General features: G+C 40.3%; 1 protein-coding gene across 8 annotated transcripts in view; it reads left to right on the forward strand.

The window, feature by feature from the left end:
* Positions 1 to 1,769: 1,769 nt before the first annotated feature.
* VPS13B (vacuolar protein sorting 13 homolog B) overlaps positions 1,770 to 23,726 on the forward strand; it is a 434,872-nt gene continuing 412,915 nt past the window's right edge. For 7 of the 8 annotated variants that reach the window (XM_085573894.1, XM_021529419.3, XM_085573893.1 and 4 more), the window contains exons 1-3: positions 1,818 to 1,967; positions 2,693 to 2,870; positions 8,528 to 8,671. In XM_085573894.1, the coding sequence (XP_085430020.1) occupies positions 2,724 to 2,870; positions 8,528 to 8,671 (291 nt within the window). In that variant the 5' untranslated portion in view covers positions 1,818 to 1,967; positions 2,693 to 2,723. Of the gene's footprint in view, positions 1,968 to 2,692; positions 2,871 to 8,527; positions 8,672 to 23,726 lie in introns of all 8 variants that reach the window. The other variant, XM_021529420.3, reaches the window with a different exon arrangement.

Below are 23,726 nucleotides of genomic sequence, written 5' to 3' on the forward strand. Positions count from 1 at the left end.
TAGCAGCTCTGCAAAGGAATTCTTCAAGAATGTTAGTCCTAGAGAAATTGTTTAGCTAGATGCACAACTGAATTAAAGACCACTGATGCTGTTAAAATTTTCCCTCACCTGCCTGCTACCATCTCAGCCACAGGTTAACATGCCACAGGTACTGAAGAATGGTTGAACATACATGTTCAAGTATGAGCTGTGGGAGTAGTGACCACTTTAAGAAGCAAAGCAATCCAAGCTGCTTTGACCTAGTGAGGTGAAATACTGTCTTACAAGCTGTGATTCATGAGTGAAGATGGCACAGCAAGTGAGGCAACGGTGTATGCAAAACAAGGTTTGATTCATGGTTAGCTCAGCATGTGTATAGCAGAGGCAGGTCAGACAGGTAATCCAGCAGGATTTGGAGCCTCCAGACCTTGATTAGCTCAAACAGATTTCAATACATGTACTGCTACAGGGGTAGGCTCCTACCTGAGCAGATGCTGTATAGTGTTGTCTTTTCAGCCATGTAACTACACTGCAGATTAAATTAATGGGATTTCAAATTTCCAGGAGGAATATGTAGCTCAGGAGGCATATCCCAGGCTTTCTTTCAAAACTCAAATCAGAGGCCTTTGTAAAAGGTTATTAATTATCTACATCAAAGCCATGCCCACAGGCACTGCTTACTGCACTTTTCCCTGACAAAAAGAAGTTCAGCTCATTTCCAAATCACCCATATGCCAACATGTCAGCCTGCATTCTATTAACTCACTTTTCCAGCCCCAAAAGGATTCAATCCTGCTGAAGATGGATTTTCTTTATGATCTAGAGAAGGGAGAAGCACTCTGGGCATGCAGAACATCAAGGGTATTCCTGGTGGCAGGAACTCCTCTCACATCTGAAATGGTAAAATTGAGAACCTAAGTAGAACCTTGCTCTAAACCAAGCCAGAAAATGCTCACTTTTATTAAGCAGAGTGGGAGCAAGTGTTTGCCACCACTGGGGGTTGCCCCACACGGCCATTTGTCAATTATAACAACATGAAGCAAACCTTCGGCTGGGGCTGGCTGAGGCAGTGGCACCCCTCAGGGGCTCAGGGCTCCGGGACGGAGCCGCCATGCCCGAGCTCCCCACGGCGGGGGCTCACACACAGCTGAGGGGCGGCCGGGCCACTCCGCCCTGGGAGGACACTGTGTCGAGTGCTGTGTGCAGTTCCGAGCCCCTCAGTTCGGGAAGGACATTGGAGAGAGTCCAGAAAAGAGCAATGGAGCTGGTGAAGGGTCTGGAGGACAAGTCCCATGAGGAGCCGGGGGTGTTCAGCCTGAAGAAAAGGAGACTCAGGGGTGACCTCATCACTCCCTACAACTGCCTGAAAGGAGCCTGTAGCCAGATGGGAATTGGCGCTTTATCCAAGGGAAAAATGGAGACAACGTGAGGATAGAAAATCAAGCTGTGTCAGAGAATGTTCAGGCTGGACGTTAGGAGGAATTTCTTCACGTGAAGGGTGGGTGATTAGACACCTCAGGGAGGCGGTGGAGTCACCGTCCCTGGGGGTATTTAGGTAAAGACTGCACGTGGCACTCAATGCCATGGTATAGTTGACATGGTGCGGTTCGTTCACAGGCTGGGCTCGATGACCTCGGACGCCATTCCATCCCGGCTCGCCCCGCGTCACTGTCGCTGTCACACGGCCGCGCGCTCCCGCCGCCTCACGCGGCCGTGCCCTCAGCGCCGCCGCCCGGCCCCGCCCCGCGCTCGCGCCAAGCGCTTCCGGCCGCGGCCCGGCGCAGGAGCGCGCATGCTCGGGAGAACCCGGAAGCGCCCGAGCGGCGGAGCCGGGCGGGCGGCGCTGCCGGAGGCGCTGCGTGCGGCGCTCCCGCGGCCCGGCCGGCCCGGGGAGGGCGCGGAGCCTCGGGGCGCTCTGCGGGGCCAGGTAAAGGGGCCCTGAGGGGGCGTGGGCCCGCGGGAGGGACGTGCGAGGATGTGTCCCGAAGGTACGGGCGCGGGGTTCCCGGGTTTGTGAAGGTATCCGGGTGAAGCCGCGGCGGTGACGGGACGGGGAGGGGTCTCCTCGGGACGGCGGGGGTTTGGGAAAGGATGTGGAGAGGGATGGGAGTGATGGCAGGCCTTAACGTAACCTCATTTCGCTTCTGAAGGATGTTGGTTTCTTGGAGTTCAGGCTGGCACTAAACTGGCAGGGTTGCTTTGTACGCGGTACTGAGACCGTGAAGTGCATCTAAGGCGTTATTTTAGTGTGAACTCTTTTCAGTTAGGAGTTACCCTTTTTTGATGTTATCCAAATTTATCCTTTTGGTGACTCCAAAAGAGTTGTCCTGTCACTTAAATGCTGTGTGAAGGCATGGTGGACTGCTCGTTCACTTTTTCTATTTCTTCGTTTGTTTGGTTGGCTTTTCTTTTGGATAAGCCAGTTACTAGTTCTGATATATACATACATATATATATATATGTATATATACACACACAGATATGTGTGTGTGAATATACACATATATTGTATGTGACCTGAAAATCTGTAGATGTAAATAGATGTGCTTGCATCTTTCTGTACATTTTATCTTTGTGTGTAACTATATGAACCTCTGACTATAACATGATGTTTAGAATTATTTTTGTGCATTCAAAAAATGGAAGTGTTGCATTATTGAAAATTAGACTGGAGATTTATAACTGACATCTCAATTTCTTTGCCTTTTCTTAGTGCTTGACCTGTAATACAGAGATCTTCCAGAATGCTGGAGTCCTATGTAACTCCTATTTTGATGAGTTATGTGAATCGCTACATAAAGAACTTGAAGCCTTCAGATCTGCAGTTGTCACTCTGGGGAGGAGATGTTGTGCTCAGTAAACTTGAATTAAAGTTGGATGTACTTGAACAGGTATGTTATGTTTATAGCAGTTACAGTCTGTGCCTTTGATTTGAAAGAAGTTGTCTGAATTATTTTAAATTGGCCTGCACAGCTAAGTAATAACTTAGTGCTTGCTGGTTTTCTTCTTATGCAAGTATTTTTCTCCCGCTGAACTTAGTTATTCTTGCTTTAATTTCATGCCATTTGTTTAGCAGTGAATGGTAATTCTTTACACATTCTGTAAGTTATGGAGTGTGAAGAGAGGCTTTTTTGTGGACATGTTTCTTCTTTCAGTAACTATTGTTTTATGGTAGGAACATCAATTGAATTGCTTTTCCAGTCATATTTACAAATTACATATAGTAACTAAGTTGAAAGGTCGCCAAGTAAAGTGGGATCTCTTTTTAATTATGCATACTAAACCCATTTGTGCTTTGTATTGTTTTCCAACTTCAGATTTCATTGTTCCAGTTGTATCTAAACTTAAGTAATAGATTTGATAATCTGTTTTCTGTGGATTAAATCAAAGACACAGTAAAATTTAGCCTTAAAACAGCAAGCTTGACCAAGTAAAACACTAGATACAGAATTTGGAGCCTGCTGTCAATATGCAGTGGCAAAGCCTTAGCACAGGAATGGTTTCCTTTCATGCTTATCTGAGTTGACAACTTGAGTGTGTGACACTGATAAAGCTGCTTTCTGTTGTGCATGGAGTAGCAAGGATTAGCTGGAGTTCTGTGGCCAGATGTAGTCCAATCAAGTGAAGGAGCTGAGAGAAATGCAGCAAAGAATGGGAATTTTAGTAAATACATCCTGTGAAAGAAGAATAAAATATACAGGGAATGTGTTTTTAATGTTGACTAAAAAAAGGTGAGACAATATAGGGCAAGAATTTTTTGGATCTGACAAGAAGCAATTGAATAAATTGCATGTTGGGAGACTTAGGTTAGACATAAATGGAAATCTCATTTATGTGTTGGATTATGAGGCATTGGAATAGGCTGGGGTGACTGTGTGTCTCTGTTGGGAACACCTTTTAAAATGTGAAAAATATACATATGGCTAATTAAGAATCTCTGATCCTGTTCTGGAAGAAGAGACAATCTTACAAGAGATGTTGTTCTGTTTTCTGCGCCTTTTAAAGAGCCTTAATTGTCTTCCTTCAAGTGTTTCGTAGCCTTTGTGTTTTATCTCAAGTCTATTACTGGGTACATCTCTCCATACAGCTGATTTTCTGCAGGATGTGTTCCCCCATGAGCCTTTTTAAATGTATATGTACAAAGAAGAGTTGATCAGAAAGGAGCTCTGGAGGTCATCTAGTCCAACCTGTTTTGAGCAGGGCTGTTGCCAGCATTATGTCAGACATTATTTGTTTTTCTTCAGCTGGGTCTTGAACTCTGTCTTGTGAGAAGCTTCTCCCTGGGTAAGCTGTTTCAGTGCTCTGCTGTGCGGAGATGAAGTTTGTCCTAAAAGCAAACGGTGACTTGGCATGGATATATCAAACATGCTGCCTTACCTGACATTGTAAGAATTTTGCTGCTGTCATTGATGGTTTCCCTTTCCAGTAGTTGCAGTTTGCTTTTAGGTGATCCTTGCTTCTTTGCCTGTGACCTGGGCTCCTAAATATCCAGCTCAACCTGATAATATTCTGGCTCTTGTGGCAAATACAGACATATGTACCCATGGTCATTTGAATGGGAATATGAATATGCAATGGATGCAAAATTTAACTCAGACTCATTGTTTTTGCATTATTTGGCTGGGTGTTCATAAGATGTAGTTATCTTCATTTGGCTCTTATTGTTCTTTGGAACTTGTCTGGATCCACAGATGAGAGTGGGTCCAGTGGGTATTTAGAGTGTCTTCCTCTTTTTTTTTTTTTTCCTTTTGTGGAGGGGATGCTGTTTATTTCTGCTCAGCAAAACTCTTTGAGTAAGCACTATGTGGTAATGCAAAGTATCCAAGCTTTTGCAGCTGTCAGGAGCTCCTTTGAAAAGCTGGTCTCTGAAAATTACCAGAATATATCATTTTAGTTGGATTCTTCCCTGGATGGATTCATGATACTCAAAGTTAGTCCCCTTAACAACTCTGCTGTTGTAACACTGTTCTGTCCTGGATTGCAATCTCCAGCCTGGTTCCCTGCTCCTTATCTGACATGAGCACAGCTTTAATTTCATGCTTTGGGGTCTTGGATACAAATCCACCTATGCTGGATGTATTTGTCTAGGGCCTTAAACATTTTCTGAGAATTCCATCTTCTGGGGAGTTATCCATGTTTTTTGGGAGTGTTAGCACAGGTGCCAAACTACCTGGACAAAGCACTTTATAACAGATTTGGGAACAAGCGTGTGCTTCCTGCTCCGTGCACTTTGGCTGATGTTAGTGTTCCCATGTCATGTTGTGCTGTTCTGAGCCCACCCAACAGAATCCCAAAGAACAGATAGGAACAAAGCATAAATTGCTGTTTGTCTTGTAGAATATTTTAATTTATTTCTTTGACGAAATTGGAACCAATACCTCTTGAAATCAGATGAAATACAGTTATTGACAGAAAATTTACCAAATGTGAAGAGAATATGCTCTCATTAAACTAAGCTGAATGTCATTGTAATAACTCTTTGGGTCTGTCCTTCTCTCTGTCCCTCTTCTTTTGTACAAACCAGTTCTGTTGTGGAAGTCAAGTACTAGTTTGTACTCAGCTTGAATCTTCTAGGTACAGTGTAGCTTTTGTATATAATTTTGTCACTTTTTGAATGGCCAGTTGATTTTATAATATTTATCTTTAGTTGAAGATTAAATCTAATAAAATATTGATTTTTTTTTCCTATCCTGAATGATTCAGTTACTGGAAGACTGAAAATTCTAAGAGATTTTCCGTCTGTACATTGCATAATATGCACATTGTACAAAAACTACTTCAAGAAAGCAATTTGTTATAAAATTTTGAAACTAATACTTGAAATGCTGTGTTTTGGAAAAGTGTTTTAAGCACTTTTGTCAGGTTTTGTATGAAGTCTCTGTAGTACCAGAGGTAACAGAACTACCTCTGATCTTGGTAAATAGCTTGTGTGTAGTATATCTGTTGACACAGTGGTGCCAAAAAGATGACATATAGCAATCTCTTCTTGCTGCTTGTGCATATTCCCATAATTAGTTTTTAGCTGTTTTGCAAATGCAGAAGGGAAAGATTAAGTAGTCTTTGGAAGACAAAGGCTACCTTGATCTAAAAAGAATTTGTATAGAAAGAAACATGAAAAATTCTAATGTACTTAAAATAGTTTAGAGTAGTCTTGTGTATTAGAGCAAGGGGAGATTTTAGGCAAATGGGAATTATGATCATCTAGTATGTTAGACAGTTATATATGGGTGTATGTTAATTAATCGTGAATTTATCACTGATAAATGTATTTATTTCAATATATTTAAGCAAAAAATTGCATTAGCTTGCTTCACAGAAATATTGTATAGGCACACTTTAAGACTTTATAATACATATCAGGTAGTAAATACAAAATGCCCTTGTCCCCAGATTTTATTCATATAGAAGTTCCGTATAGCAGGGATAGGTCTAGGGTCAAGCAGTACAGGAAAAGAGGCTTTCTGGATTCACTGGTAGGTGTTTGTCTGAAATTCCCTAGCAGCTTGCCTGCTTGATTTCTGAGTGTCATGGACCTTCTCTGTGTAACATCTGTGAATTCACAGGAATTCTGTGTTGAATGAGATACATGTACCTAACCTGAGCCAAGGGGAAAAGGTGCTTAAGCCCTGGCTTGCCAGGATCACCCAGGATAATTCTGGAGTCCTGAACAAAGGTTTGTGTTCCTGATTTTACCAAAATACAGTTAAGAACCTGTGTGTGCTGGCCAGCAGCAGGCTCAGTAGGAGCCAGCAATGCACCCTGGCAGCCCAGAGGACAAACTCCTTCCTGGGCTGCATGCAATGCAGCATCACCAGCCGGTCACAGAGGTGACTGCCCTGCTGTGCAGCCTTGGTGTGGCCTCACCTTGAGCTCTGTGTGCTGCTCTGGGCCCCACAGCTGAAGAATGAGGGTAAAGGATGAGAACGTGTTCAGAGGAGGGCAACAAAGGTGCTGAAAGGGCTGGAGGCAATATCCTGTTTGAAGGGACTTTGGGCTTGTTTCATTTGGAGAAAAGGAGGCTGAGGAGTGACCTCGCAGCTCTCTGCAGCTTCCTGAGGAGGGGACATGGAGAGGGAGGTGCTGAGCTCTTCCCCCTGGTATGCAGGGATAGGACGTGTGGGAATGGTTCAGAGCTGTACCACAGGAGGCTTAGACTGGACATTAGGATGCAATTCCTTACTGAGAGGGTGGTCAAACACTGGAACAGGCTTCCTGCAGGAGGTGGATGCCCCAAACCTGTCAGTGTATAAGAGGCATTTGGAGAATGCCCTTAATAACATGTTTTGGCTTCTAGTCAGCCCTGAATTGGTCAGACAGTTGGACTATATGGTAATTGTAGGTTGGCCAAAACTTCTTCCCTCTATCTAGGGGATTTAGATTCACTTATTTCTCAACCTGAGAACATACTGCACTTTTAGTTCCCAGCATCTAAGATGATGATGAAAATACCAGGCTATGAGCAACTTGAAGTGAAGATGTGTTGATTTTTCTCCATTAAAACTTTAAAACTTGATAGTAAAAAATATCAGAATATGCATTAGAAAAGTGAAAAGATGAAGCGTCCCTGAAGCCTGAGCATTAGAATACTTAGTATCGAGAATGCTGACTTAAAATTCTAATATATCAAATATTGCTTCTTTATTTTACAGTAAACAGTTGTTTTCCTTATTCCAAATCTTGATTGCTGAGACCAGCTCTCTAGCCTGACCCTTCTGTTGGCTAAGTGTTGAGCTAATTTTTTGCAGAACACCTGAAGCTACTGGGAATTGCAACACTTTGTACACTTTGTATTGTATGTACACCAATTTACTTAGCTGAGTACTTTAAATCTAAACTTTGGCACTTTGTTTCCTGCTGAATTGCTGCAAGCAGCCGCTGGTTCCCTAAGGCTGTCCTGCAGAGTTGTGATCTGTGTTGGATGGAGTGCACAGGCATTTGTTAGAAGCTCTAGACTGACTTGCATAAGTTTTTAAACCAGTGAGACGTCTACATTAGACCTTTCTGTGGAGGATTCTAGTTTTGCCAATGAAAAATTTAATAACTAAAATTTAATATTCAGTATTTACTGAGTGAGTAGTTTGATGTGAAAGGGGCAACAGTGGGCCAGTCTTATGAGAACTGAGTTCTTAAAACTCTTAAACACTAAAAAAAGAAATTGCCTTACTGTGACATTGTCAATGTTTAATTCCAAATTTGTACTCTTCACGATAATACTGGTTGCATATCTGTTTAAGTATTTACCTTCACTTTGTTTCTACTTGTACCTTAAATAGTGAAACATTTTGAAGTAGCTTCATATGAGGGAGAGGTGGTTTTAAGCTATCCTTTATTATCAACATCATGGTAACCCAAATGTCTCCTTTGAGCAGACTAATTGGGACATAATCGTGTAAGTGGTTATAAAGGCAAATGCCAAGTCTTGTGGCACGCTGCTGATTATGGGAGGGAGAATAACTTGCTTTGTGATAGAACATTACTATTTTGAGTTTCAAATGTGTCTGGAATTTTAGGTTTCAGTAGTTAATTCTGCATTCTTTGTTGTTCTTAGGAGCTGAAACTGCCATTTACTTTTTTAAGTGGGCACATTCATGAACTTCGGATTCATGTGCCATGGACGAAATTGGGATCAGAACCCGTTGTCATCACTATCAATACAATGGAATGCATCTTGAAGTTAAAGGATGGGGCTCAGGTAAGAAATGTTATGTATGCTTTTCCTACATTGTGAGGTTCACGAGAATAAGTGCTTCTGTAGACCACTTTCTTGAAACTCTTCTGAAAAATCTGGCATGTGAAGTTGGAATCCCTTTTGTTTTCTGAGAGGCTAATATTTTTCTTCTTGTCATGGCTAATATCTTCCTTTATGCTTATATTTAAACTCTTTTTTGTAGCTGTGTTCTTGCAGGTACAAAAGCAAGTTAATAGTGTTCTGTCAGATTTTTCCTATGACTAGAGGAGAAATGGATTTCAAGACAGTATAGTATCCTGTGTACTTTTGGCTTCTGTCTCCCAAGCAGCTGTGCTGGTTGCTTGAGTCAGCTGTATGTGGCACAAGTTGGTACTGGGAATTTTTCAAAATGTGTTGCTATTATTGAAGGAATGTTTTGAAGATCCTGGAGTCTAACTAATTACCTTTAGAAATTATACTGCTTGCTTGAGTATACTTGGAAGATTTCTTGTATGTAAGGCTCTTCAGGGATATTTTTTTTTCTTCTAGTTGCTCAGAATACTTTGTACATTAGTCTGTTTTCACAGGCTCAGGTAAGGTTTTCTTCTGACACAATGAAGCTAAAATATGCAATGCCTCAATTTTTGTCATATGTCTAACTTAGTTAACCAAAAGTTCTTAGTTATGTTAATGTTGAACTTGTGGGGTTTTTTTAATCAGCATGATGCTTTAATTCTAGAGAGGCTTACAAGTTTATTTTGCTTATTGGTTTTTTAAAAGCCTTGTTCTTGTTTTGATTTCAACAGTTCTTCACTTATATTAAGGATCATGCAAACAAAAATTCCAGTTTGTGAAAAAGCCAAGTGTTCGGTAGGGTGCTTGATGAGCTGTTAACATTTAACATTAATAACTAGATACTAGGCAGCAAGAATGTTGGAAAACACTTTCCTGTTGTTTGGTGTTTCCTGGTATATCTTTTTGCAGTTACAGAACTAAGAGGCTTTTTTGCTGGAGTAGCCACTCACAGAGGACGTGCTTGCATTCTGTAGTTACACTTAATCTGTGTGCATATGTGGATGTGCATATATACACACCACCAGCCAAATATTAAGTACTTTTCAATGTTAAGGTAAGCTTTTGAGACCAGATGTTCCATGAGAAGTGTGGTTTTGGGAGCAGCAAATTGCAACTAATTATGAGTTGCAGAAAAAGATTTGTAGCCCATGACTTTGTGCAACCCAGAACTAATATTTGATATTGGACCTTGCAGATGACTACTGCTGAAATGATCAGATTTCCTGCTTGTGTGGTATTTGAAACTTAAATTTTGTGGTGCATACATCAAAAGGTCAAGTGTCATGAATGTAAAGCACTCTCAAAACAAGTATTTGTTACAGATGTTTAAGATTCAGAGGCAAGAAAAGAGTTTTGAAAATTGCAACTGACATTTGAACAAATTATTCATTGGTATGTATGCTCAGGAGGGTAAAATTTGGGTCAGTGACATAGAAGGATTATCTTTGATGAACAAGAATGTAAATGAAAACACTTTTATGCTGTTTTCTGAGGATACGGTTAAAAAGTTGACAAGTTGAATTTCATTTTTTTAATTACTATTTGAAAGTGTTCAAAGTATGGCTAAAACCAATTGTCATAAAATTTTTTGTAATCAGTGAATAAAAATATTAACGAAATGAAAATATTTCTATGGAAAATGTAGTAAAATGAACTTTCAGTGAGTTTGGCTCCAGGTGGAACTGTTCTGCCAGGAACTTAATGTCAGTGAAGAGCATAATTAGCAAGAAAGATTAGTTTAGTTCTCAAATTGATTGGCTTGACCCTGAATTTCCTTCCTCAGGTGAGACTTTTAATGAGCACAGGGGTAATTTCACCTGAGCAAAAAGTAAAGTTCTTGACCTCAGCTTAGTGATATGTATTTTTTTTGGAAAGGTGCTATTTCAAACAATGTTTCTGTTGAAGATATATGAAATTTAAAATACATGGCATTGTTTGAATGGTTAAAGTTCCAGTATTTTATCTTCTTCTCATTACCTGTTCTCCATGTATTAAATCTCTGGGCTTCATATTGAATTGAAGACACTTCTTAAAATCTCCGTTGGTTGCTGCTTTTCCTACGAGTTTTCTCCCTTTGTCCAGTTGGTGTTGGACTATTCATAACTCCTCTCTATTCTACATAAATTCCTATTTTATTTTATTTTATTTTATTTTATTTTATTTTATTTTATTTTATTTTATTTTATTTTATTTTATTTTATTTTTTTATATATTTGAAATTCCTTGCTCCTTTCTCTTCCCTTCTGAGTGCTAAGATAGCTCATGCCCAAACTTTAAATTCAGAGGCTTTAAATTCAGGTAGTGCAAATTGGGAAGGACAAGCCTGGAAACCTGTGTCTGTTTTTTTCACCTTTCTGCCATTATAACTAACCACAAGACCATTTTTCATTCTGTGGTTTTTTGCCTTGGAACTGATGCACACGAGGAGATCAAGGAGAAATGCTTTATTTGCATTACTGCTTCACATTTGAGTCCTTGCCTTTAAGCAGAACACAGTGCACCAGAAATACACTGATGTGTATGAAGGCTCTCTATTCCCCAAGGCTAATTAACTGTGGAACTGGGGAAGTCTGTTAGGTTGAAGCACTTAGAGATGCACAGGGAAACCAAGCAGTTTGGATCAGCATAGAGACAATTGAGCACTGCTCCTTCCATAAGGCATTACAAAGAAAGTTGTGAAGGAATAGCATAACTTTGCGGAAGCCGTGGAGAACAGCCCACAAGCATGACTGTCAGAATACCAGACACATTTTTACCTGATGACTGGTAGAAACTGCCACCAAAGAATGCTGGAAGCAGAAATTGGTCTTGACTGGGAAATGATTGAGATGGGAGATAAGGTGTGTTGACAGATTATGAAGGATTTTGAAGGTAAAGACAGAAGGCTTGTGTTTGATGAGGGTACAGTTATATGAAGTCTTTGCTTAGGTAGTAAAGCTAGCTCCAGATCTAAAGCAGTGCTTTAGTATTTTTTTTTTTCCTCACCTGGGTTGTGCAGTTCAATGTGGCTGTATGGACAAGCAGTGCTGTTTTTTTCCATTTGAGTTTGGTCAAATGGAAGTCTGGTGTTCTGTGACAGCAGAAATATGGTAAGGCTTGAAGTCAGAAGACTTAACTAACAGTCTTCAGTGGCTCACCTTTATGATTTTTATTTGCTCATGTGGAAGCTCAAGGTCTTTATTTTTAAAATAAATTCCATTTGCTACTTACTTTCATAGTAGTATATTTAGTTCAGTAAATCTGATACTGTGCTTTAGCAAAATTTGAGGTGAAGATTGTATTGAGAATTGTTTTATAGGAAGCAAACTATGTTTTCAGCTAGTGTTGAATCATATCAAGTTAAAGATGAATATGAAATTCTAATTAAGCAGCCAGTTCATGATGCTCTTATTTGTGTTTTAATAGAGTAATAAGAAAAGAAGAGGATTTTGTTTCTTTGTGTGCATGCATACAAATTAGTGTATATATGAGTAACAAGAAAAATTTTCCATATTATTTTGAATTAAAACAAATTGCTTTGTGCAAATCAGACTGTAATATAGTGTTTTCCAAAGGTTCAGGAATGATTGGCAAAGTTGTTGGGTTTTGTGGCATTTTCTGTCAAGAAATCCTGTCTGAAGAGTTCTTATGTTTACTATAAATTGCTTTATGTGAACAAAAGTGTTCACAAAGGTAGGAGGTTCTCTTCCAAGGATATTATCCTTTTAAGGGATAAATGTCACAAATGTCTTGGAAAAACTTCTCAATAGAGGAAGTAGTAAAGGGAGGTTGTAACAGGTGCTGGAAAAGGCTTTGGAGCATTTGGTTTAGATGCTTTGCTGTCTTTCTCCAGTGATTTCAAGTGAGAGGCTGAGGAGGAGATGAGCAGCTTTGCTTAAAGCTGGATAAATAGTCACATGTACTAGCTGGGCATGCAAGAGTGACTCTAATTTATGTATTTTTGTTCCTGCTAACCACTTTAATAGATTTTAAAAGCAAAATATCTGATGCTTGAGATTGCAGTAATTATGCTTATGTAAGAAAAAATTGCCTTTGTGAATTTGTTCAATGCCTCCTGCAGGCGTATTTCTTAGTACTCTAGCTGTACTCTAGTCCTGTCACTGCCCTTGTGTTGCCTCAGTCTGAATACCTGTCTTGTTTACCTGAAAGCCTATTAATGTGTTCCTAATTTTGAACAGTTTACATGTGAATCTGCCGGTATATTTCTATTTGAGTCCTTTTCAGGTCTAAGTAGTGGTCTGCTGCCTACAAGCAAAGATAGTGTGGCATCTCTGACCTAATCCTACTGCTAACTCTAGGGGAATGAACCTTACTTTTAGGTGTGAGCCCTGCTTTTAGATGTTCCTGGTAAAGAACAAGACTTGTAAGCACTTCTGCTTTCTGGCTTGTGCAGCCCTGGGTGGCATCTTCAACAGCTGTGCTGTACCTAGCTCCTGAGAACACCCACAGGGACAAGGCATAGTAAGCTGTTCCCAGTATCTTGAGAACACATGTGACTTTATGTGAGAAAGAACTGCCTGGGAAGATGCTTTTCTGAGCAGCCAAAAAGGGGGTGGCCAAGCAAGAGAGGGGATGTATGGGTGCTCAGTGTCAGGCATATATACTGTGATAGCAGGTTCAAGGACAGAAAGAGCAGTTGTAAATATAGTTGGGACTGTATTCTTGCAAAGAGCTCAGATTTTGAATGCAGTTCTTGTCAAGAAAATCTTTTGATGTTGTCAAAATGGTTAACAGTCTTGATCTTAAAGACCCTTTCTAACCTAAATTATTCTGTAATTCTAAAATGAGGTTGGTCATTATTATAATAAGTATTAAGACTGTATAACATGAGTGTTTTTCAATAGCTTTTTTTGTTGAAATCAATGCACTTTGCACATTGTGAAGAGAGAGCCAGGTGAGGATGTGGCCCTGTGTTGGTATAGGTGTTGCAGCTTCAGGAAGCTGCCAGGAGCTGTGTGTAGTTACAGTTTTCCCTTCAGTTCCTGTAGCAGCTGGGTCTCAGAACTAATGGGCTGTATATCTTTTTCGTGAAACTACCATTCTCCTAAAGCACATTAAAAGGAAAATGTGCTGTGGCTGTTAATTGAGATGAGAAGAGCTGTCTTGTGTGAGTTGGTAATAGAATCAATATCCTGTGATCACCAGGCATGGTGTGCTTCACATTGGGGGCACAGTGAATCCCGTGAGATGAGTTTTTTTTTGTCCAGAAAGGTGTACTGACAGCCTAGGTTCAGAAAGTGTATATCTAACCTACATTTAATGCCTGCTTGTCTGCTTTTCATACTTGGTGTGTCTGTGACAGTAGGCATCTCACAAAACATCTTATTATGGACATGTGTAAGCACCACGTTTTCCCCTCCTCTTCTCATTTGTGAAAGCACATTCCTCTAGTGCCCTCTGAAGCTGTAGAAAATGGCATGTTCTTCTTATCCAAGGCTTCAGAAAAGGGTTTATATGGTAAGAAAGTAGAATCTGAGCTTCCAAAATAATAGATTTCTATCAGTCTCTTAATTTTTATAATGATTTAAGTAGCAAGCCCTCTGGAATTGCATTCTCAGAATGTAATCTCACTCAAAGTAGAAGAAAAATGAAAACTCTCTGTGATAGTCAAGCAGGTCCCGTATTACAGGCAAAGACCAGTGCTTGATAGCTGTGTATTTTGCACTGACAGGAGATAATTAATACTCACTCATCTTTTATTTCTAGCAGTGTTTTGAACTCTGTATCAACAGTAGAATATTCTGTTATGAAATTATTTGTCAAAAAGACTTCAGTGTAAATTGGAAGAATTTTAGGCATATGAGAATGCTGTTATACCTTAATAAGGAAGATAATAGACACTCGCACAGCCAGGCAGTGCAGCTCAATGCAGATTGTCAATGAAATTTCTTTCTTAGGTATTGTGGTGGGTTGACCTTAGATGGCTGTCAGGTGCCCATCAGAGAGCTCTATCACTCCTCAGCTAGACAGGAGAGAAAATATAATGAAAGGCTCGTGAGTTGAGCTAAAGATAGGGGCAGATCACTCACCAGCGATCTGGGGCAAAACAGACTTGACTTGGGGAAATTAGTTAAATTTTTTACCAATTATATCAGGATAGGACAAAGAAAAGTAAACCCAAATCTTAAAAACACCTCCCCCCACCACTCCTATCTGCCCTGGCTTTACTCTATTATTGATTCTCTACCTCCTCATGGCTGTGGCACAGGGAACAGGTTGCTGCTGCTTGCTCCTTAGGTACTCCCCCTGCCCCAAAGTGGGGTCCCTCCCGCAAGGGACACACCTCCACACACCTGTCGAACATGAGTCCTTCCCATGGACTGCAGTTCTTCATGAACTGCTCCAGTGTGGGTCTCTTCCATGAGGTGGAGTCCTTCTGGAGCAGCCCAAAGGATCTCAAGTCTGCCATCAAACCTGCTCCATTGTGGGCTCCTCTCCCCATGAGTCTAGGGGTGGTCTAGAAGCCTATTCCAGTGTGAGTTTCACACGGTGTCACAGCTTCCTTCAGGCATCCACCTGCTCTGGTGTGGGGTCCTTCACAGGCTGCAGGTGGATCTCCTCCACCATGGGCTGCAGGGGCACAGCTCCTTCACCACAAGCTGCAGGGGCATCTCTGCTCCATGCCTGGAGCAACTCTTTCCTTTCACTGGCCTTGGTGTCTTCAGGGTGCCTTAGCTCCCATGTCCTTATTTCTCTCTACTCTGGTTGTAATTGCTTCTGCCCAATAGTTTGGCGTTTTTTTCATCGTTATCTGATATTTATCACTGATGGCCTTGGCCAGTGCCAGGTTTGTCTTGGAGTTGGCATTACCTCCATCAGACATAAGGGAAGCTTCTAGCAGCTTCTCACAAAGTCACCCCTGTAGATTCTTACCAAATCCTTGCCTTACAAACTCAGTCCAGGCATGAACCAGTGAAGTCCTTTTGTCCTTCATACTACCAGACCTCAAGGTTATAGTCTCATTATCATGCATAGACACCTCATAAATTTGCCAGTGTTTATTTTGTGCTCCTATGTACTGTATAATCAATTGCTGTACTGGTAGAGAGCAGGAAGTTTTTGCTTTTTACATTTTGATAGTAAAGCTCAATTTTGTGTTGTCTTGTTCTTTCTCTTCCTTGAACCATCTCTTTCTGAACTGATGGTTTTCTTTGTTTTGCCAAAAATAATTGAAAGACAGACCTCATAATACAGTGCTGGTAGCTGAAAAGCTAACTTGACATGACTTCATTATCTTCTAGCTACTATCTCAGTGGGGAATTGCTACTTAAGAACAACTCTTTTTCAGCATTAGTAATGCCTGCCAACTGTTGGGGTTTGGTTGAAGTTCAAGGCTTCAGGTTCCTTAGTTGCCTTGTTGTAATTCATAGTACTTCAATCTTTTAGTATACTCATACAGTTGTTTTGTCTTAGGCATAAGGACTAGGCATCTTGTCATCTATCCTAGGTTCCCTTTCTGATTTTGTAAAATTTAGGTATTTAAAATATGATTTGGGTTTTTTTTATTACTATTTGGGTATATTAGTTTAAACTGGCTCTTTGCCTTTTTAAGATGTCAGTTGTATGTAGGGAAACATACCCTTGCCAAAAAAGAAATAACACTTTTCAAGTTTTGAACAACTTATTCCCCTTCCACAAACCAGTTTAATTGTCCTTTAAATTCAAGAAGGACAGAAATATATTTACTTATGTGTAAATGTGGGTTATATACATTAATGTCTCAATTCTTTATATACAATATACATTAACTTTCTTGTAACTGCCAAATCAATGCCCCAGGGTTGGGGTCTGATGTCTTTTTTCAACGCTTGTGTGGTGCTGATACTGTACCTCAATTTTTGACCTTTCTGTGGGCTGTTGAGAAGCCTTGCAGCTGCAGAGAGTGCAGCTTCAATTTTCTTCCTTTAGCGGGTAATGTTTGAGGCAGCTAGATTGAAACATGCATATGCTGCTGTCGTGGTTTGACACGGAAAGATAATTTTTTTCTGGAAGGAAGAGGTCAATTTAGATATTGACCAATTGAAAGCAGACACGCCTCTGAGAACACAGAGGGGTTGAAAGCAGAATTCCCGGGGGAACTCGCTCTCTTTGGTTCCGGTCAGCGTGCAGTGCAAACCTCCCCTGCCCAGCCACGAGCTGGGTCGGGGAGGGGAAGCCCCATGGCCTGAGAAAGGTAGGCCGAAAGCCCCAAGGGTGGTGGAAGGACTGGAACCGGGCTGGCCCCTGCAGATGGAAGGGTGGAAGAAATCTGGGATGTCTCCATTTCCCCCCCCAGAGTGTCTCTCCCGAGAGGGAGAGAGAAAGCCGCGAGGAAGGAGGAGCGGGGGGAGCTCCAAGGTGCCCAGTTGTGTGGGAGTTGCTGAATGTCCAGGCATCGAGCCATCCTGGGAGTTCGGACTTTTAACCCTTCCTTGAGAAATGAAAGCTTTGTGAATTTTCCTTTCCCCTCCTCGGTTTGAAAGAGAGGAAGAGGGACACCTTGGACCCTGGGATGGGATGTTGGAAGGAGGAATTCTGGATGGGGGGGGGACAAGGAGTGGCTTTTGGCTGGACTTTTCCATGTTAGCCACAACCTGAACCAAATCTTCTCCTTCAAGAGGGACTGTGTTTTGGGAGGATGCCAGCGAGTCAAGAGACCTGCTTCAGCTGGGAAAAAGACAAAAGTGGAGTGAACAGAGAAAAGGTTAGGGGGTTTGTGGTGGCGCCCCCTTGCCCTGGAAAGGAAAGAGAAGAGAAGAAGATCTCTGTTCTTGAGCCCTCGGCTCCAGGGGAAAATGGGGGGGGACTGTGGTCCCAAACAATGAAAAACTGAACTGTTGTTTTCTCCCCTCTTGGCAGGGCATCCTTGAAAGGAAAAATCCTAAAGGCAGTCTGACCATCCATGCATTGGTGGTGAGAGCACTGTGCATGGAAAGGAGAAGGGTCACCATGGCAAACTTTTCTCTGGGCAGTGCCATGTGTGACATGGAAACACAGGATGTGGAGCTGTGTTTCTTGGGGGGTCTGTGGCACAGGAGAGACTCTGTTCCCCCGATGGACTGAGTATCGATTGTTTGGAGGGTGGAAACCTGATTGGGGTCCAGATTGTGTCTCACTGTGGTTTGTTGGAGTTGGGTGGTGGGGGAGGAGGAATGTTTTGCAAGGTTTTCATTTGGATCTTTGTGTGGTTTTTTTTTTTCCTTCTTTAGTTTTCTCTTTTCTTTTGTAGTGGTAGTTTAATAAAGTTTTTTTCCTGTTATTAAGCTTGGGCCTGCTTTGCTCTATTCTAGATTCCACTTCACAGCATTCAAGGTAGGGATCACATTTTCATGGGGGCACTGGCATTGTGCCAGTGTCAAACCATGACACCTGCAATCAAGAGAGCTCTTCTGGAGTCCACTTTGACTTGCTATAGTGTCCCAAGGATATTTATAAAAGTAGGCACTTAATAATTTGTATCAGATGTATGGTGCTGTTAGCTTAGTCCGAGATGCTTGTTTGGAGCATGACTTCTGAAGTTTGTTGGTCTTTTGAGGAGTGTCAGTTGGAATTCTGTCTTTCTCAAGTAGCAAGAGGAAAGGATAATGGGGATGGGTGTAGTATGTGAAGGAATGCTGAGGCACCTAAATGGAGAAATGATTAGATGAGAAGAGATTAAGGAAATTTGATGAATGTGAAGTCACCCCAAGACAGGAAGGGTAGGTTTTTTCGCGGTAGTGCTGGTGATCCTTTATGCTCTCATATATTCACAGGTAATTCTAAATAGATTGTTTAATCAGGTGAGGGTAGCACACGTACATGAAGAATTCTACTTGTTTGCCTTGGAACACCTGACTAGCTGAGAAATGTCTCACTTATTTTGGTGGAACCTTTTTAGGATGCCATATTTTGGAAAAAAGTAATCCTAATTTTAGATGTGTTGGTGTAGTTTTCCATGTATGTATATTTTTTTGGGAATCCTGCATAGGGCTGAATTTATTGAATCGGTCATAATATTTCAGACCTAGTTAGTTTAAAATACTATTATTTTCTCCTATGCTTTGGAGATAATATTTTCAGAGCAGATTACTAAAACACAATTATTGCATGGGTTTGTTCCAATATAGATATGGGGCTTGCTGTTTTCTGGATGAACTTGTATTTCCACAGGAATCAGGCTTTAGGTGACATGTTTTGGATTTGTACTTTTTAAAAGCCTTGTTCTTTTGGGCAGACACTCTTAAATTAATCTGTGGTTCTCATTACTTTATTTTTTAAATTCTATTTTTTCTTATCCTGTTCTTTTATGTGTGTTGGGTTTTTAAAATATAATTAAACTGTGGGCACCAACTTCCTAGCTAGATTGCTCCTTTCTACTTAGAATTCAGTTTAACTACGGTTGAGCTTTGATTCTTGGTTGTAGAAGCTGATTCCTTTTCTTTCTGGAATCTCTTCACTCATCCATGTGTTGTCTAAGCATGTCCTTGTCTGATCAGTCTCATTCCACTGAATTATATATTGAGTAGCCATCGGCTGATCTACTGAACTGATCTTTCTGAACTATAGCTAGTGCTTTCTTTTTTTTCCAAGAATTGTGTTTTGGGACTAGAGAGTGTACAAGACACAGTGTCTGTATTGCAATGCCATGTCAATGCACTTGGCAGTATTAACTTTGGCAACTCAACATAGAAGGTGAAGTAGCAGAATGGGTTAATTTTCAAAACTGAGTTGTTTGGGAAATAGCATGGTGAGAATTCAGAATCTCAAAATTTTGTTTTAAATCAATAAATGATTATAAACATGTTTGTTTTTTTTTTTACACTATCTTTGTTGATGGAAAATATTTATTTTAATTTCCTGAAAGTTGAAGTGTTATGATCTTGTTGCACATGGGCTGCTGCTTCTAAAAACAAGAGCTAGATAGCAAGCTATGAGGCTTTTCCTGGTACTGGAGTGTACTAGATTTAGAGATTTGTTAGCCTAGAAGGTGCAAGCTGTGCTTGGGTGCATGTTCTGAGTGAAGCATTTCCCCATATCTCAGTTGTGAAAATTTGTAAATTGTTGAACATACTGTTATCAAATAGGGCACTACTAACAGTAAATCCATTTATCTCTGTCTCTTCCCCCCCTCCTTTTTTATTTTTGCTTCCATGGCATTCTATAAAACTAACTCTAGAATTTACTGTAACTTGCAACTGGTAACTTGCCCCTGGTAAGTCGTGTTCCATTGAAAAAAGACAAGAAAAATTGGAAGTCAAATTATGCAAGCCAAGAGCTGTTTGACCCCCCCGATATGCACACTTCTCTTTCTTCATGCACATGAAAACAAACCAACCTATACCAAATGCCTGTGTTTAAAAAATAAGTATTGTTTGTTTTAACCTAAAGCAGGTGCAGCTCTTCTCAACATGCGGCATCTTGTTTCTGTGCTCATCTCTGTGCAACTTCTGGCCTGCAATACAATTTCACTCCAGTGAGCTGCCTCTTACACCTTTTGACACTTAAAATCTGTACAAATCCTACTTTGCTTGTGAAGTAGTTCAAATATTGACAGTTTCAGTAGTGTTGCCCATGTGGTGGAGAAGAGTGGTTGTTTCAGAGGAAGCCCACGTTCCTCATTTTATTTGTTTAATACTGTAGTTCCTTATTTTCTACTTTGTAGTTCCAGATTCCTTTGCTTGGGGGATTGTGATGTTACTTAAAAATTAAGGAAGCAGCAACCCCGCTTACCTGTTGAACTGCAGAGCTATAGGAGCTTGCTCTGGAGACATACATTTGTGTGGATGTATATGTGTGGGTTTGTATTTATACCTATTAAAGATGACTTTCCTTCTGACTTTTTAATTTTGTTATTGCTTGATGTTAAGAAGGAACAGTTAGGACAGGAAGTATGGATTACACTGAGTGCATAGTTAAACAGTTGTTTTGCATTAGTTATAATTCCATATTAATCCTGTTAGTAGGGCAGAGAGAGGAGGCAAGAGCCATTTTCTGATTGCTTTGTGGGCAGGCACTGTCACACATACCCAGCTGAATGGTAGTCAGTGTATATTTAACTTGCTTCCCCCAAACAAAACTTTTTTTTTTTTCTGGAGTTCTGTAGTGGACCCATCTTTGCATGTCCTGTGATCACTAGAAAGCTGCAGACCCCAGACTATTTTATACTATGTAGTACAGCTATATTCTGGAAAGTTCAAGAGTGTGAATACTACAGTTGTTTATAAAGCTAATCACCTGAATATGCTGTGTGCAGAGAGGGGCTGATATTTCAAGAGCTTTCTAGGCTGCAAAAGGAACTTGGAAGCTGAATGTCAGGTTGAACTCCTGGCAAAGCACCAGTTTGAAAGTGCATTGCTGAATTGTAAATAATGTTTTTGTTCTGTACCAGCTATGATAGTATCCAGTAATTTTTTGGTGAAGTGGCTGTGCTGCTAGGGAATTGAAGGAGTTATGTACAGCAAAGCAACATCAAAGCAGGGAAATGGATGACATAATTTAAATATTAGGGCTAATGCAGCATTGACCATTTTAACTTTTATTTTAGAACTGTGGAGTATGTTTTAGGTCTCAAAGTTGTGGATTTGAATGTGGATGCAGTAGAATTGCTTTTAGTGTGGCTTAGTAGGCTATATTTCTGGAAAAAAATCCCAAATAGTCAAGAGGTTAGTAGGTAAAAAAACCTACTAATACCACTAACTAATGTAATTAACGCTAGTGATTTGCATATGCATATATATTTCAGATGAGTTTACCCGTGTTAAAGTAATTATTGCCTCTGGGATATGTGTGAGTACAAAGAGGGCTTGTGTGTCTATGTACAGGAGTCTACTTTGACAAAGTCTTCTTGAGCACTCAAACTGTCACCTTTTGGTACCTCCAAAAGGTGACAGGGCTGTTAGCTGCTTCAGATCCTCTGGATGTTTATTCCTGACACAGGTCGCCCCTGAAGATAATTCTTCAGCTTTGTATGTCATCAAAATTAGCAGGGAAAATAGCACATCATCTTGCCAGAAAAACTTGTGTGTTAATATATAATTATTTTTGAAATACACAAGTAACCAACACTTACAATTTTCAAGTTAATTAAAAGTGTTCTATTTGTAAGTTTGTGTTGGGAGACTATCCATGGGGACAGGAGAGTGATAGAAGAGATCATCTGTTTGAGGAACTGCACTGCAGGATACTCCTGGACAGAAAACTAACTGAATTGGTCTGTGCTAGCCAGCCAGCAGACCTGTTCCTCCCTGCCACACACCCTTTGGTGTATACTAAGCATTTGGAGTCTGAATTTGCATTTGCTGTTAGGCAGCTCAGGTTTTAAACCTTCATCAGCTGCTTTTAGAACAAGGTTGCCACAGGATGTCTTCACTGTTCATGGTGGTGCACCAGGTAGGAAGGGTTGTTTGGTTTCTTCTTTGCTGTGGTTAATTCAGTAAATTAGTATTTGGGAGTGATCTCATGGTTTGTAGTCCTGAATTTTGGAAAGGAACTCATTTGCTCGGAACACTCACAGTGATTTCTGCAATTAAGAGTTGAAACTCAGATACCACAGCATTGCTGATGTTTGTTCCAGAAAATAGCTTTACTAAGACAAAAATACTAACATGTGAATGGTGTACTTGTCTTTTTGAAGTACAGAGGACCAGTTCTGATGTGTAGATACAGTTGTATAAGGTAGAAAGATTGAGTAATCCCTGTCCATTTACTGATCTTTATTCAACTTTTTCCCTGACCTACTTACAGCAAGGAAATGTAATGCCAATAGTCAGTGTCTTTGTTCCCAGGTACAGGGAGAAAGGGTTTTTATATCATCTTTGGCATAATTCCTAGAAGTTTAGGTTCATATTCTGATTCTGCTTTCCCAGTGTAGGTCTGGATTACTTCAATTGATTTACTTTGGAGTAATTCCAGATTTGTCCCAATCCAGCTGACATCAAATCAGGACCCTACAATCCAGCTTTGTTTCATGTAGTTGGGTGAAGAGTTTGGATTTGTGCAGTTTAATGGGGATTGAGGTGAGGTAATGCATTTAAAAAATATTTCATTGGAGAGGAAGTAGTTTTTCCTCATTTGTTGATAGATTAAAGCATAGATAAATTTGTTGGAATGTGTTTTAGCTCCTCATTACAGCAGAACCTACAATTTGAGAATGGGCATCATTACAGATTTTGTAGTGGAAAAGTCCTGCAATTTATTCACCTTTGGTAAAAGGATCTTGAATTCAAAAAGACAAAATACTCTTAATTCTTTCAGTAGAAAGCATACTCCGGAATTATAGGTTGTTCTTTTTGGAAGGAGTAGTATTTTCTCTAAAATAATATTGTTGAATTATAAATTCTTATATATAATTCAAGCAAAAGAATTCCCTTTACTCACCTATTGCTTGTGACTTACCTTGAAATACCTGCACTTGAAGAGTGACTCCTTATGCTAAATAATTTTGATGTGCAACTCATGTAGATTGTGTTTTATTTTGAAAACTTATGGATAAAAATAAATTCAATCCCAGTGAGCTTCACATCTTCCAAAAGAATGAGAAAATGTTCAGGTTTAAATATGTGCTTTGTTTTCTAAGGACAAATCATTGTATTCCTTCTTTACAGGCTGTAGAACCTGAGGGAAATTGTACTGTGTTACTGGCAATACTCTGGACCATCCAACTGTTATAAAAGCCTGAACTTCAAATGTGAATATATATTTCTTAGCCTCTGGAGAAAATTGAACAAACTTGATTCCTCTATTGAGAAATATGATTTTTTTTTTCTTCCCTCTCCTCTGGCATGTTTTAATGGTTCTGCCACTGACTTGGCTAAGAAACCATGTTCTGAGGCCCTCACCTTGGCTTCAAGAGATCCACTTGGCTTCATTTACACATGCAAAGGTCTACAGAGCTCAGAATGCTATGAGGTTATCCTTCATTTTCAATTAAAGTCCTTATGTATTGCACCTAATTGGAGGATGAGCAATGCAAAGCTGCTTTTCTTTTTTTATTTTATATGTGTGAATCATTCTTCTGAAAGATTTTGTCACATAAAGGATTTGAGTT

Source organism: Lonchura striata, chromosome 2 (assembly GCF_050655825.1).
Source record: "Lonchura striata isolate lonStrDom1 chromosome 2, ASM5065582v1, whole genome shotgun sequence".
Classification (NCBI taxonomy): domain Eukaryota; kingdom Metazoa; phylum Chordata; class Aves; order Passeriformes; family Estrildidae; genus Lonchura; species Lonchura striata.